At 40.0% G+C, this 16,499-nt stretch overlaps 1 protein-coding gene across 2 annotated transcripts in view; it reads right to left on the reverse strand.

Annotated features, from left to right (window-relative positions):
* The window catches only part of INPP5D (inositol polyphosphate-5-phosphatase D), a 171,584-nt gene that overhangs the window by 89,763 nt on the left and 65,322 nt on the right, over positions 1–16,499 (reverse strand). For both annotated transcript variants that reach the window (XM_073674490.1, XM_073674489.1), the window contains exons 4-5: positions 13,293–13,455; positions 6,685–6,825 (exon numbers count right to left, since the gene is read on the reverse strand). In XM_073674490.1, coding sequence (XP_073530591.1) covers positions 6,685–6,825; positions 13,293–13,455 — 304 coding nt within the window. The remainder of the gene's footprint in view (positions 1–6,684; positions 6,826–13,292; positions 13,456–16,499) is intronic.

Here is a 16,499-nt window from a genome sequence, read left to right on the forward strand (position 1 = left end):
GAATCCTTTAAGAACTCTTCATTACTTCAATGTCACCCATAGTCTGTATAAATCCATTAAGAAACAAACTGAAATCATTTTGAGGGGGTAAATAACAACAAAAAAAAATACCAAAACTAAAATGATGTGGTTGCATAAGTGTGAACACCCCCCTTATAATTCGGAGTGTGGTTGTGTTCAGAATTAGCTAATCACATTTAAATTCATCTTACATAGTCGTCAATGCACAGATGCCATCATTTACACTGATTCTTATTAACCCATTCTAAAGTTTAGCTGTTCTAGTAGGATTTTCCTGAAATTTTCTTAGTTGTATTTTACAGCAAACTACGGTCTGTAAACAGCTTACAACACAGCAAAGGGATCTCACTGTTGAAAGTTATCAGTCAAGAGAAGGACACAAAAACATTTCCAAGGCATTAGATATACCAGGGAATACTGTGAAGACATCATCAAGAAGTGGCTTAAATTTGGCGCAACAGTGACATGACCTAGAACTGGATGTCCCTCAAAGCTTGATCAAAAGGCAAGAAGAAAATTTGTCAGGAAGGCTGTCCAGAGGACAACAACATTGAAAGGGGTGCAGGAATTTCTGGAAAGTACTGGTTGTATACTACATGTGGCAACAATCTCCTGTGATCTTCATATGTTCATATGTCTGAACTGTGGGGTAGGGTGACAATATGGAAGCCATATAACCACTGTAAGGTCAAGTTCAGATGAGCATATTCATTCGTATTGTTATCTGTATATAATCCATAAGTCCATTTTTTACAGTTGTATGATGTCTGTTTTTTACATGAATAATTTAATAAATAAAAAAGTCCAATTACAGCTTCCTATGTTAATAAATTTAATAGATCTGTGAAAAATGCTGCGATTTTTATACGCGGACCATCGGTCCATGTGTATAAACCATCATGTGAACTACCACATTGACTTGCTTTGGCCAGTATAATGTCTGTATCGTACCTGTTTGGCACATGGACCGCACACGCAACAATAATATGGTCATCAGAACAAGCCCTTACAGCTTGTTATAGTACCATTAAAGTGGACGAGATTTTACCACATTTTACCAAAATCTCATCCATATGCTGCATAAATAAATCAGCCTGGCATCCACGTGTAAATAGACCAGTTGTGTGGATTTGTAATCACTGAATGTCAATTTATCTTGCACATTTTCACTAAGGCTAAGTGCCCACGTTGCGGAAGTGAAGCATATTTTTTACGCTTCTCCCTGGCGGGAAAATCACATGCAGATTTTACATGCGGTTTTCCCGCCAGGTAGAAGCGTTTGTGAGGCGTCTTTGCAGCGTCTTTGCATGCATTTCTGCATGCGGGTTATCAAGCACTTCTCCAAGTGATTTTAGCATCACTTGGAAAAGTGCTTGACAACTTGTTCACACTATATAAATCCATGCAACCGGCATGGATTTATATAGTGTGACCAAGTAATAGTTAAAAAAAAAGAATCAGAATGGTAAAAAATAAAAAAATAAAGTTTATACTCACCTTCCGATGCATTCTCTGCCCCGTCCGGAGTCTTGAGCGGCTCACGCTGTTGTGTGCAGGACCTGCGGTGACGTCATTGAGTCTGTGATGGGTCACATGACTCAATGACGTGGCAGGTCCTTCACACAACAGCGCGACGGCGGGAAAACACCGGGAAGACATCAGAAGATAAGTATAAACTTTATTTTTACTTTTTTTTACAGGTTCTTTGGTACCCAGGTCTGGATGAGAGTCTCCTCTCATCCAGACTTGGGTACCATCCGCACATTGATTCCGCTGCGCTTCCGCAAAATTAATGAACATGCTGCGGATTTTTGACCGCAGCATATACGCTGCGGAAAAATCTGCAGGATGGGCATTGACATTGCGGAATGCCATTGGGGACCATGGGGTGCGGATATACATGCGTTTTACAAGCGTTTACGCTGCGGAAATTCCGCAGCATATACGCTTGTAATATGCAACGTGGGCAAGCAGCCTTATGCTTTCTCCCTTTGCAATAATCCACGGCACATCGGCAGCAAAATTAGAGTGGGAAATATCAGTATTGCGGGGTCTGTGCTAAGCCCACAATACCCAGCCTGACCATGGGTCTCTGGACTAGTATACATATATATTACTGAATACTCTTGGACTTATGAGCTCTCTCACTCATTACTTGGACTCATAAAATGCTAATTTTTAAATAAATCTGGTTTATTACTTACCTAGACGTGTCTGAGTCATGTATGTGTTCTATCCGTGATTTTCATGGATAGAACACAAATCCATTAAAGGGGTTTTCCCATGAATAAAAGTTGATTGTAATCAATAGATCTTAGAATAATAATAACTTTCACAATTGAATGTGTTTAAATAAAATGTTCCTGTGCTGAGATAATCTTATAAATGTGCCCCTGCTGTGTACTGTGTAATGGCTGTGTCTGACCGTACAGGGACATGGTCTGATCATACCACATCTCCTGGGCAGGAGAGGAAACAAATGAGTATACAGACATTACAGCAGGAGTTCACAGCTGATTCTTTTGAAGTAAAACATTTTCCTGCCTGTTTTTAAACAATGTTTTACTTCAGAGGAAGAATCAGCTGTGATCCCGTACTGTAATGTCTGTATACTCTTTTGCGTCCTCCCCTGCCCAGGAGATGTGGTATGATCAGACCATGCTCCTGCACGGTCAGACACAGCCATTACACAGTACACAGCAGGGGCACATTTATAAGATTATCTCAGCACAGAAACATTTTATCTTAACACATCCAATTGTGGAACTTATTATTATTCCAAGATCTATTGATTAAAATGAACTTTTGCTCAAGGAAAAACCCCCTTAACATTGATTATGCTGTTTACATATAAATGAAAATCACGGACAGCCCACAGATGTCATCCATGTGCTGTTCATTTTTTACATTGTGCGGACAGGAGAAGCTTTGTAAAAAAAATTTCCCAAGCAAGAAAATCACTGATGAAACACTGATGGTAAAAACATACACACTGACCAAACACTGATGAAAATTGATCTTACGTGAAAAAATGAGGGCTTATGCTTAGTTCAGACGAGTGTATGAAAAATCATACATTCTTCATCCAGAAAAAAAATCCAGATGATTTTCATCCATACTCCTGATTTTTACATCTGTATGACATTTGGATGCCATAAAATGTCCAAATTAACAGTTTTTCCACATCAACCAAACCAATTACAATTCCCTATGTTAAAGGAGTGTTCTCAAGTCCTTAAATTGCTTTAATTATTTAGACATAATGAAAATAAGCAAGTTTGCAATTGACTTGCTTTTTCTATCTGCTGTCATTATCCTACGATGAGAGCTTTTATCTTTTATAGTGTACAGCTCATTTCCATGGAGTATGGTCTCTAGAAAATGCCCAGACCCTTGTCAGAGTGTGCAGTAGTTACATTCCTGGAGATAGGTTAAAGGTGTATTCCCATCTCTAAGATCCTATCCCAATATGTAGTAGGTGTAATAATAACAATAATACCAAATAGAAATGTAGTATAGTTCTCCTGACAACCTATGTCGCTTACCCCATGTGCAAGGTATTGCAGTAGCTTACGTATCCATGGTTACGGCCATTCATATAGTGACAGTTAGTGGTTAGTAGTCGTTAGCACGGATACCTAAGCTACTGCAATGCCCTGCACATGGGGTAAGTAACATAGCGAATCAGAAGAACTATACTACATTTTTAATTGGAGGTATTTGCTAATATTATTCTAATTACACCTAATAAATATTGGGATAGCATCTTAGAGATGAGAATACCTCTTTAAGTCTTAACATCCCAGTCAGCTGTCTACAAGCTATGAATTTCTATACAGTAGTTAGCTGCTCATGTCCCTCACCCTCCCTCTCAGCTACTGAAGAGGTGCAGTTTCAAAATCACCAGACCACAGCTTTGAGATCAGGTCTCCTAATCACAACTCTCACTGTCTGAAGCTGTATTCTTGTTCAAATGCCTTGTCACCTATATATGTCAATAGTGTGATAACAATGTAGACAAATAGCAGAACTCAATAACACTGATAGCTGGATGTGTTATAGCAGAACGTGTGCTGAGCTTTATAGTTCTACTAATGCTACAGATCTGCTGTTCACTAGAACTATCACTCAAGGAGGAGGAGAGCCCACCCTGCCAGAAACCGGAAAGTAAGAATACTTAAGAGATTGCAGAGCTCTGAGATGCTCAAGAGACAAGTTGAGAATACCCAATTAATGGATGCAATATATTCATAAAAAATGAATGCTTTGCAGATGATTCATATGGGATGATTTTTTTCTATGTGCACGATAGACTTGAAGTGGGCTGTCTCATCCAAATAACGGAAGAGACAAGACTAGCCCCGTTCAATAACATTGGTTTTTGTGCTGTCTAATTTTTACCATGGACCGCAAACTTACGTAAAATACGCGTCTCTGAACTTCGCCTTAAACAAACAGTATGGAATAGATTTCATGTAATTATGTAATCATGTATGAAGTTAGACTTTTGAGATATGGTGACTTCTTTATGCTTTTCCTCCTTTTTAGGATGAAAAAAATGCATCAAAAGCTGCAGCAAAATGTTGTTTGTGAACATGATCCTAAATGGATTTCTCATCAAACCTATTAAAAAGAAGTGATTAGTCTTTAGTTGATCCAGAAAGTTCATTTTGCCAGAGCAAGTCTTTGTCAGCCAATGTAGGGGAAATTTAGCATAGATGGTCATGTAATACAAGGATGGCTTGAGTCCTCCAGTTATGTGCCCTGGCTTTTAGAGTGGGGTTCCTCTTTAATGTCTATATGCTTTAACAGCGCATGTCTGCATGTGAGAATCGCTGTAATGTAGTTTCTTTACTTAGTAGATGTATTGCAGTTAGTTTGTATTTACACTTAACCAGCAGGGGGCGCTGTCTGATGTGAGTTTAGAGTTGAAAAGAAGGTCACAGAATTCTAAATGCATTTCTGGATCAAAGAGGACATGATGTGATTCAAGATCAGGCCAAGATAATAAGGCCAAAGTACAGTATTTGCAAAGTTCCTCAACATTACATGCAGGATATATCTTGAAGTGACCAGTAAATAGGTCGGCTCCGCTTCATCTACTCTCTTATATTCATTTCCTAAATCCAGCCTTGATTGGTGCAGCAGGACTACAGTTATTCTTTTTTTAATACAACTTAACTGTTTTTTTCCAGAATGATTTTGCTATAAATAAAACTGTAATTTATGCAGTTTGCTGTCATGTGAATTAAACAGACGTTCCTGGGAATATACACTATCATATCGGTGGCAGGCTTAGGCTGAGGCTGCACAGTGACTTTGTCCGGCGCCATCTATCATGCAGCCAAAGTCCTCTAGTTTCCGCAATACAAGTGAATGGGGTCACATTGGGACCTGAGGGTACCGCAACCGCGACAAGCAAGTTGCATGAAGTCCTGCGACCAGTCAGTGGTCGCAGTATCCTTGTGGTCGCAATGCCCCATCCAGTTGTATTGCACTGCGATGTTGCAGTGACACTTAGCAAACTCTGCCCGTGCCACAGGTGTCACTTCTAAAGTCGCCATGTAACCCTTGCCATAATGTTGCATAGTTGTTTGCCAGCATAGACAGAATCCAGTGTCCTGGTTAGTCTGCAAAGTCCTAGCCTGTTATTGCTATACTGTCACCCATCTTTACAGTTCTAAGGGTATGTCCATACGGAACTAATATGCTGTGGATTGCATTCCAAAATCTGTGGAATAAATTGACCCGCAGAAGACTGACCGCAGGTCATTTTACACTGTGTATTTTTTACGCTATTTTGCTACCGTAATACATTGCAGATTTTACACCTTGGAAAATCAAGGTGGAAAATCAACAGCACATCCGTCCTGTGTGAACAGAATCGTAACTCTGCCTGGTTATAAATCGATAAGGGGACAATTGCTTAACCATCATATAACACACATGGATGTCTTACCTCTCAGATCATCAACAAAAATCAAAATGTGAGGGCGGCCCTGTTCTGCTCATTGGGGGTGTTTCTGCAGTGGGACCCCACATGGGTTATCCTGTTTTATCCCTTCTTACCTCTCAGAGACTGAGAAAATAACAAACATAGCTGTAACTCACCTTCTACGAGTCCTGTGTTGCCTCTGTGCTACCGATTTTGTCTTTATTGATTAGCTGCAGCGGTGACATCACTTTTACAGTACTTCAGCCAATCACTGAGCTCAGTGGTTCATGCCATTTACATCGGCTTAGCCTCTGAAATACATGATTGGCTACAGCGGTTCTGAGCACTGTAGAGATTATGTCACCGCTGCAGCCAATCAACAAAGACCAGAGCAGCAGCGGTGAGTCATTGCTCGACTAGGGGAGGGTGAGTAAAAGGTCAATGTATTATTTTATCAGTCTCTTAGCCTTTGGCGTAGGAGAACTTAAAACAAGTTTAACCCCTTTAAGAATGTTTATTTTTTTAATGTTTAATTATAATTAATGTTTAATCCTAGCAGACACTCAAAAGTGACAGATGAGGACAATTCAGGATTGTATTTTTTATTTGGGAGCATTTAAGTCAATGCATTTATTTGGATTGAAAGTGAAAATTACAAATCCCATATGTACTTTGAGTTTCAGTTTTTTAACCTAGAAGGAAGTCAATATAATTCTCACTCCTTTTACCTGTACAGCCCTGTGCAGAGGGTCATCAGGAGCTTTTTGAACTGAGGGAGGTTCTGACATCCATTGCGCACCATCTCACAATCGCTGGTGACTTGAAGACCCAAATACTGGCGAATTGCCTGTAAGTGTTCCTCGGGTATACTGTAACAGAAATAGGGTTTTGTGAAAAATACATTTTTATAACTATTGTAGTTATATAGCAAACCTACAAAAGTATCCTAAGATTACGTATAGAAAACTTATTTGCATAGTGAGCTCAATAGATGCCTATACAAAATATGTGTGACGCTTCAGAAGATAAAAGCATATATATTTTATTAACACGTGATTAAAAACAATTAATGGACAATGAAATTCAGACATATAAAATACTAGCTAGGTGAGCAATGAGACTACCTTCAAAGACGTGGAACAAAACATTAGATCGCATGATGAAGCTTGATGCGAAACGCATGTCGGGTTTGTCTTTTTCATAGGTGAGGTTTTACTGATGTTGTATGTACGTTGTGACCCCTTTTCTTTTTCATTGTGTTTGTCTCTAAGCATTGATTACCCTGGGCTCTTTGATTTTTTTCTTCTGACTATCCGTCTGTAATGCTGAAATATCATTAGCTCATACTATTTAATATTTTGCTTAACATCTACGAGGGTGGTCTCATTGCTCACCTACTTATTAGACTGTGTCAGACTTTATATGCTCATTAATTGTTTTTAATCGTTTGGTAATAAAAAATATATATACTTTTATATTTTGAAGCTTTGTACATTGTTTGTACAGGTATCTATTGTAATTATATAGGCTTTGTCAGGCAACCAGGGAATAAGATTAGCAGAGAATGTGACATTCCATCTGTGTTTTGTTTGAAAACCAAAATAGGGCCTGGTTGCAAGAGAGAAGGGTGGGCTGCAACTGCATCCACACAGTCCTGGCTTGAACTGTTTTATTAACCTTATAACTAGTTTGCTGGGGGAAAAAAAACTATTTGCAGTAAGAAGAGCAAAGAGCGCATTGACCCCTACCTGTAACTGCCCTGGTAGTTCCGATCACAGCAGTTTCTAATGGCCTCAATAAAGTACGATACCATTATGGGGAGGCGGCTGTGTGCGTTGTGTTCGCTTTTCTATAATATTAAGCCCTGGGCTATGTAGCTTGGACTAAGGAGTTCTGTTACTCATTCTGCCATTATGGTTTAGAAAACCCAGTTTCATACACTTTATTATGTAATCCTGAGTTAAAGGGAATCTGTCACCCCTGGGACTTTTCAGACCTCCAATATGGGCATACAGGTGATAGAAATGTGAATCTATACTTACCTGTATGCCCCATATTAGCGGTCTGAAAATTCCCAGGGGGTGACAGATTCCCTTTAATGGGGGGATCTTATGCTCAGGATCCTCCGACTGTACAACAGTTAAAAAGTGCATCAATCACTCTGAAATATTTGTCCTAACCTGCACTATACAGACAAACACATTCATATGGATTGACACATTGTAATGCTTTTCTTCACATGTGATGCAGAGAAATTGAGCACTTACATTACGTCTGACTAATGAGGGTTTCTGTAGGAGGACACTTAGGTCAAGCTTGACTTCATCAAGTCCTCATCTTGTCGCGTTTCCTGTTTTCCAGCGCTTGCTACACACTGATGTCCTTGACAAAGACCACCCATGGTTGAAATGTTGGACCATATCTGTTTTGACTCCTTGCCGGATCAAAATAAATAACACTTGCAGCAAGACCTATAGTCTCTTATCCTTTCTTTGGTTCTGAGGGTTCCTACTTTGATTAGTGTGGACCACAAGTCCCTTCCTCGATCCCATTATACTCAACAACAGTGCTGCCGGTCTTCCTCCTTCTATTAGATTCATCAAGACTAGAATGAACAATGCAGTTCATAATGAGGGGGCATGTTGGAGTCAGATGCTCTTGATTCATTAAGAGTTGCACAGCTCTTAATGAATTAGGAGCGTCTGATGAGTGGTGTGCTCCTCGCTACAAATCTTACTCTGGAGTGAGATTTCTGGAGTAAGGTACGCCACAGCTCATCATGAAATAGACGAGCTGTGGCGCCACACCCCGGTTCTGCCACCTTCCTGCACCATCTCTGCCCATTTGGTGGAATTGGGCAAAACTGGCAGGAAAAAGCTAAAAGTTACAACATTTTTGTGCTACTCTGTTGTGCGAAAACATGTTGAGACTTTTCAAAGTGATTTATGCCAGAATTCTGGTGTAATTGCTTTGATCAATCAGTGCCTGAGTTCTCCGCTTATTGACAAGGGACAACTATAACAAGTAGGGATTGTTCAAAGTGGAGAAAGAATTGTGACAGAGTCACTGGTGATATATATGAGGGGAGATTATCTTTCACTGTGGCTACTAGCTTCAGTGAACTAAACATACAAATTTCCTCCAGCATGTTATGTGCTAGGGGTTAAACCACCATTTTCAAAAGGGAGAGTGTTTTTGTGATTTACCTTGTGAAGGGCGGGAGGTCATTAACCATATCTCCACCTCAGGGTGTAGCTGGACAAGTTAAATGCTCAGTCACTGTTTTTTTTCTCTAGTGTGGTCTGGAGAAGGAAGCCTCCAGACTGTGTGTGTGTGTGGAAGCCAGAGAGCTCCACAGAAGGACTTTTGTTTGGGTGAAACTTCATTGTTCTACCCGGAGCGGGCGAAACCCCGCTCTCCTATGGACTGTACTGTACTTTTTCTTTTTATTTTTTCATTATCCCGGAGAGGACGTGTTTATTTTGTGGAACCCTGCTGAGGTTTATGCTGTATATTAATAAACCCACAAGAAGTTAACCCAAGACTTGTTTCCTGTGTCTGCCTCTGTGAGAGCCAAGCAATTCGCTGTACCACAGCCCTTAAGCTGGACTAATTGTAATATGGGGAACAACACTGCAGTGGCCAGTACAAAGTTATAGTATTTGTTTTTCCATTTCATATGTATTTTTTTAAATTATAGCTAATAGATTAAAATATCCTTCTAGTTGTATTCGTCTTGCTTAAACGCAACCTGTCACCAGAAATAACGCTACTAACCTGCAGATATGGGGTTCATCTGCAGGTTAATAGAGCTATTTTGGTGACAGGTTCCCTTTAAATATTAGAAAATTATGTTTAGAAAAATCCATTCTCCATATTATAGAACTCATAATATAGCTCGTATAATCTGTAGAAGAGGAATAAAAAAAAAACCCTTTATAATACATAAAGCATTCTCTGCGCTGGAAATAATACCTGGTGCCCTTCATTTGCCTCCCTTTGCCTCCTCCACTCAGATCAGAGCCCAGTTCATGCTGCTTCCAAGTTGGCCACTACAGTGGCATCAAGAGCATAATAGTAAGTTTAAACAATGCCTTCCCTGCCAATCCTATAGCAGAAGGAGTGGTTTAGACTTACCACTGCGCTCCCAATGCTAGTTATCTTTGAAGTAGGAGGAACGGAGTGCTGAACTAAGAGGAGAAGGTTGTGGAGGGCACCAGATGAGTGAGTATACATAGGAAATGTATAGTCACTTCTCACTCCCAGGGTGGGGGATCGCTTGAATCAACATTTTTAATTTCATGTTTTTAGGAGACGTTCACTTGGGTTATTTAGAAACTACATTATATATGGATATATATACAGTATATATAAGATTTTAACAGCCCTGCGTGCAATTTCAAAAATACATTATAAACTAGTTGTTAGCTGAAACATTAAAGGGGTATTCCTAATTTAAACATTATGGCATATCCAAAAAAGAGATACCTTTTAAGGGTATATTCACACTGCGTCTTTTGCTGCAGTTTTTTGAGTAGGTCCACTCAAATAAATGGCAGAAGAAGCACTAACAAAACAGTCAAAAAAATAGTCACATTGAAGGTACGCTCACACTAGCATATAGCATCCGATGATTCTTTCATGGGAGAGAATCAGATGCTACATGAACATGACCTTCAGCTCAAACTCTGCTGCAAGTGTGAGCCGAGTGTCAATTTACTGAGACCCAATTCTCTCGCATGTGAAAATCGGATCACAGGTGCGGAGAAGATGGAGAACTTAATTTTTCCATTGTGTAAGTCGACGTATATCGGACTGCACTCAGATGACATCCGAGTAGAGTGCGATGTTTCACAGGCGCCCATAGACTTGTATGGGTGTGTGTGAGACGAGTGTAGCTGCCAATCGCAGCATGCAGCGATTTTTTTTGTCATACCGTCTCAGCATGAGAAAATAAATGCTAGTCGGCACGGCTCCACAGTATAACATTGGAGGGAGTGCTATCCCACGAAACACTCAACCGAGTTATACGCTGGCTACTAGCCAGTGTGAGCGAGCCCTAATATGCATGGGAAAACAACTTGCTGTTCATAAGTCATAGCTTTTGAGTATCTTTTAAGCATTTAAAGTAGTAATGTACATTCTTCAGGTGCTGAATACATTAAAATAAAAGTCAATGTAAAGGCTAGAAGTATACAACCATTGGACTGTTAACTGTGAGCATATGTGACATGCAGAAGTAGTGCAGTTGCTTCAAAAGCATCCTGCAACTGTTACAAATAACACAAGCACAGGAGAAAAGAAGTGTTGTGCTTCAGAAGCATCCAGCAACTAGAGGGGTTAACACAGTCACAGGAGACAGGGAGTGTTTTAGCAGAGCCCCAGGGTGATTGTGGGGAACTTGTTATTGTAGTCTGGCTGAAGCCAAAGAGAAAGGTAGTGTGTTATCTGGATCTGACAGAAGGCATCTGAACATGATTCAGATCAGGAGAGAAACTAAACACAGGTCAGATAAACTCCCTGAACTAACAGTGCAGAGTATTATTGGGCAAGAAGATAAGGACTGGAAGGAATTGTGTCACAGGGATAATCTCCCTCATCAAACCCTCCCCTCCTCCATCTCCATGCAGGATAAAGAATGCTGTGCACTATTGTGTCCTTGTGAAGGAAAAGCCTGTGGTTGTGTATGCATAGAAGTGTGCTGGTAAGAGATCTAATCTGTGCTGAATTATGCTACTGAAGAAACTGTAATACTGTGCCTTGTGAAGAAACTACTGTATTGTTACTGGAGCCGGTTGCTCAAGAAACTCAGACTGTACTGTAATGAAGATTATTGCTGTAATATCCCTGAATTGCACTGGCCGTGCTTCAGACTAAATTCCACTGTTAAACTGTTGAAAAAGACTCTTGTCAGATGTGTCTGGTCAGCAATTGAATCTATCGTGTGCCTGAGAGAAGCTGCAACCTATGGTCGCCCTGAGTAACGGTTCCCCCAGGATTCCAAAGAATTCATGAAACCCGTCTCGCCCTATCTGAACCTAGCGGCGTGCCTGTAACACATAGGACTGTTCCCAGAGATCCGGAACTGAAGCTAAGTTATACCCTGCAAGTGTTCACACCTGTAGACATTCATGAGGAATTAGTAAGTCTGATCGGCTCTGTGGTGTTCAGTAGCATGCACTGTATATGTCTAATTTTATAGATCTATAAAAAGATTCAGTTCTAATTATTTAGTATTTTCATCATAATAGATTGTCTAGGGGGAACTGTTATTCCTTGTGGAGATCATCAGCTGGCATAGGTAGACTTTTAGGCCAGGTAATGCTCAACGGGAAAAATGTATGCAAAAAATATACTGTTTTTTTTCAGGAGGAAGAAAGCTGGCTCCCTAGTGCCACCTCTTGCAAGCAGCTGCTCTATAAATAACATTGCCTTGCCTATAAATCTCTCTACACTAACTGGTGGTCCAAAAGGAGCCGTAGTACCCCTGGACCTCCATCAACTGTCACCAAACCAATCAGTAATCCATTCGACTTTACATAGAAATGGATATGTTTATTAAAGGGAATTCATTTGAAAGGGAATCTGTCAGTAGGATCAACCCTCCTAAGCCGTCTATATGGGCATGTAGGTCATAGGAAGCTGAATAACATGACACCTTGATATCTGCGATCCGATGTCTTATTCCTGAGAAATCCACTTTTTTCTTACGGTGCAAATGAGCTGTTAAGATATATGGGCCAGAAAATGATCTCCCTGAGAATCTGCCTCCACAACCTATTTTAAATGAAAGGGGAGTTACCAGTGTGAGGCATGTAATGACTGACAGTCTGCTCTCCTGATCTACATGTCTCACACTGGTAACGCCCCTTTTATTTACAATAAGCTCTGGAGGCAGATTCTCAGGGAGATCTTTGTCCGGCCCATAGATCTTAACAGCTCATTTGCACACTAAGAAAAAAGTAGATTTCTCGGGAATGAGACATCAGATCACAGATATCAAGGTGTCATTTTATTTCACTTTCTATGATTTACATGCCTATATAGACGCCTTGGGAGTCTTGATCCTACTGAGAGTTTCCTTTTAAGCTTTTTCTGAGATATTTTTGGGCAGGTTTTAGAGCAACATGTGTGCACATGCCCTTAGTTATTATTTATATATCTTTTACTCGCTTATATAGCGTCATTCATTTCCACAGCGCTTGTGTACATCAGTCAGCTGTTTGTGGGTGAGGATCATCATTTCATTTGCTATTTTTTTTATTCTAAAAGGAAGAAGGGACTTCTGTTAATCCTCAAATTATTAGGATGTATTTTTCTAATCAAAATATCTTACCTGCGCGTGTCCATGTCTTGCATCCTCTGTAACAATGTGTCAGACAGCAGCATGGAGTTAATTCCAGAATCAACTTTTTCTGTAGTCAAAGGACATTCTTTCATTTCTGTTGATGCCAATGTAGATACAAAGTTTCTTGGAGGTACATTTGGGGGTGCTGGCTCTGTGATCAATGATATACCAAGTAGAACAATGGTTAGTGTCAAGGAATTTGCATCATCAAACAATAAAATCCATGGATGTAAGGACTCAGATGTCAAGCAGGGTGACTGCTAAGTCCCAGTGTCCAGTATAACAAACTGATACTGCACTACATACAGTACACGAAATCCGCCTTCTGCTTTGTGTATTCTTTCTACAAATATGGATTTATACCTTAGCTGTAGACTAAGACATGGACCGCACATCCAAAACTTCTACATTGATCTATTGCGGCTAAACAAAAATTGACAAAACTGAACATGAGGTTCTTAGTTTAACATTCTGATCAGACTGTATGAAGCCCACTGCAGGGTCACGGCGAACCTGTTAGTGGGTCCCTAACCTTAAAGGTGGAGCAGCAATAGTGCACCAGCAGGGCGAACAACCGACCTGGTGCGATTGATCTGGTGCCCTACAGCAAGTTCTGTTCCCTCTTTTTTTGTTTTACTTGGACCAGCACTCCTCCCATTTTACAATTTCACAAGTTTTGGCCAAAAACAAAAAATAATATAATAATAAGTTTTGATTTATATAGCGCCAACATATTCTGCAGCACTTTACAGTTAAGCAGGGACATATGCTGACAATAAATTAAATACAAGGTAAAACAGTTTAAACAGTTACATTAGGAGTGAGGGTCCTGCTCGCAAGCATACAATCTACAAGGGAATAGGGGGACACAATAGGTGAAAAGCGCTTGCTATTTCACATCCAGGCATTACAATAAATAGGGATTTTCATATAAAGCTGCATGATCCAGTCATCAGCCTGTATGTTCAAGTGCAATAATGAAGTATCAAGTGCATGGAAGATGTGGAGACAGATGAATAGAAAGGAGCAGATTCTGAATAATATTTAGAAGGAGGGAACAGGGGAAAGTTAGTTTACTGAGTTGAAGCAGTAGGCTTGTTTAAAGAGATACGTTTTTAAAGCGCGCTTGAAAACGCGGAGGCTAGGTGTCAGTTGGATCGTCTGGGGTAGTGCATTCCAGAAAACTGGCGCAGCACGAGAGAAGTCTTGGAGACGGACGTGCGAGGTTCGGATTATGGAGGATGTTAGTCTTAGGTCATTTGTAGAACACAGGGCATGTGTAGGGCGATAGGCAGTAATGAAAGAGGAGATATAAGGCGGTGCAGAACTGTGGAGAGCTTTGTGGGTGAGAGCGATGAGTTTATATTGGACCCTGTAGCGAATGGGTAACCAGTGTAATGACTGGCACAAGGTCGAGTCATCGGTGAAGTGGCTGGACAGAAATATGACCCTGGCTGCTGCATTCAGGACGGATTGGAGAGGAGAAAGTTTGGTAAGACCGATCAGAAGAGAGTTGCATTAGTGCAGACGAAAGTGAATAAAAGCAACAGTCAGAGTTTTAGCAGTTTCAAAGGTGAGAAAAGGTCGGATTCTGGAGATGTTTTTAAGATGCAGGTGACAAGAATGGATGAGTGATCGGATATAGGGAATAAAGGAAAATTTAGTGTCTCATGTGATCCCAAGGCAGCGGCGTGCTGCTTGGGAGTTATGGTTGAACCCTCCAAGATAATTTTAATGTCAGGTAGAGTTAGGTTAGTAGAGGGGAGAAACACAAGAAGTTCAAGCATTTTTTTCCCTAAAATGTTGCTTTACATTTTTTATTTTCACTAATTGTGATAGGAAAAAAATGGACCTTACAATTTGTTACATAATTTCTACCTAACACAGTGATATCCAACATGAGGTGGAAAACTATCATTTTGGTACATGACGAGGCTTGAGAGGGAAGGTACACTATTTGATTTTTGTAGTGCCATTTTGGTTGGAATAGGTTGCGGACACCATGTTGCATTTGCAGCAGAAACCTCCCCGAGGTGACCTCATTTTGGAAACTAAACCACTTAGGAAGTCAATTTAAGGGTGTGTCTAGATGGAAACCCTTACATAAGTGCTTAGTGTGGAGCAATAAATGTGAACCGAGCCTTATTCTGATTTTTAGAAGGCTGAATGAAGGCTGAATGAACAAATAAATAGCAGTTCAGGAATTGTTTTCTCTGTTCACTGTGCAGTATAAGTGATAAGACAATTTTATTCTGAGGGTTATTTTGATTACAGTGATACCAGATTCATGTACTTTGGCACACTAAAAAAAAAAATTTCTAAAGAAAAAAATTGTGTAATTTTATGGCCATATGCTGAGCGCTAAAACTATTTTTAATTTTTGGCCATAAGAGCTGTATGAGGGCATGTTTTTTGAAGGATGAGTGGAAGTTTTTATTGGTGCCATTTTAGCGTACATAAAACTTTTCTGATCGCTTTTTATTCATACTTTGGATGAAGAATGAGACAATTAGAAGTTAATATTAAGAATTTTATTCCTATTGCGCCAAAATATTCTATAGCAATTTAAAAATCAGAAGGGACATGAACAAACTATATAAGCCATAATTCAACAATTCAAACAGGAGGAGTGAGGGCCCTGCTCAAAAGCTTACAATCTATGATTAAGTAGGGGGGGACACAAAAAGTAAAATGTGCTTGTCGTGTATAGTCCAGCCATTAATATAATAAATAGGTGAATTCAAATAAAGCTACAATCCAGTCATTAGCCAGTATATGTATAAGTCCAGATACGAAGTGCTACTGAGTGCACGGAGGTTGCGGAAAAATAATAGAAGAGACCAGATTCTAAAGAAAAGTTAGGAAGAGAGAACAGGGAACAGTTATATTAGTGAGGTGAGGTGATAGGCAGTCTAAAGAAACATATTTTTAGAGCATGCATAAAACTGGTAATGAGAATTCACTGGTTTATCTAGGATAGTGCATTCCAAAGAACTGGTGCAGCACGAGAAAAGTCTTGGAGACGGGAGTCGGAGGTTCGGATTATAGATAATGGTAGTCTTAGATCATTAGCAGAACGGAGGGCACAGGTAGGGAGATAGACAGAGATAAGGGAGGAAATGTGGGGCAGTTCAGAACTTTAGAGAGTTTTGTGTGTGAGAGTGATAAGTTTATATTGTACTCTGTAGTAGATGG

This window comes from Phyllobates terribilis, unplaced genomic scaffold (genome assembly GCF_046119375.1).
Source record: "Phyllobates terribilis strain yellow unplaced genomic scaffold, ASM4611937v1 Scaffold_3__8_contigs__length_932513732, whole genome shotgun sequence".
NCBI lineage: Eukaryota > Metazoa > Chordata > Amphibia > Anura > Dendrobatidae > Phyllobates > Phyllobates terribilis.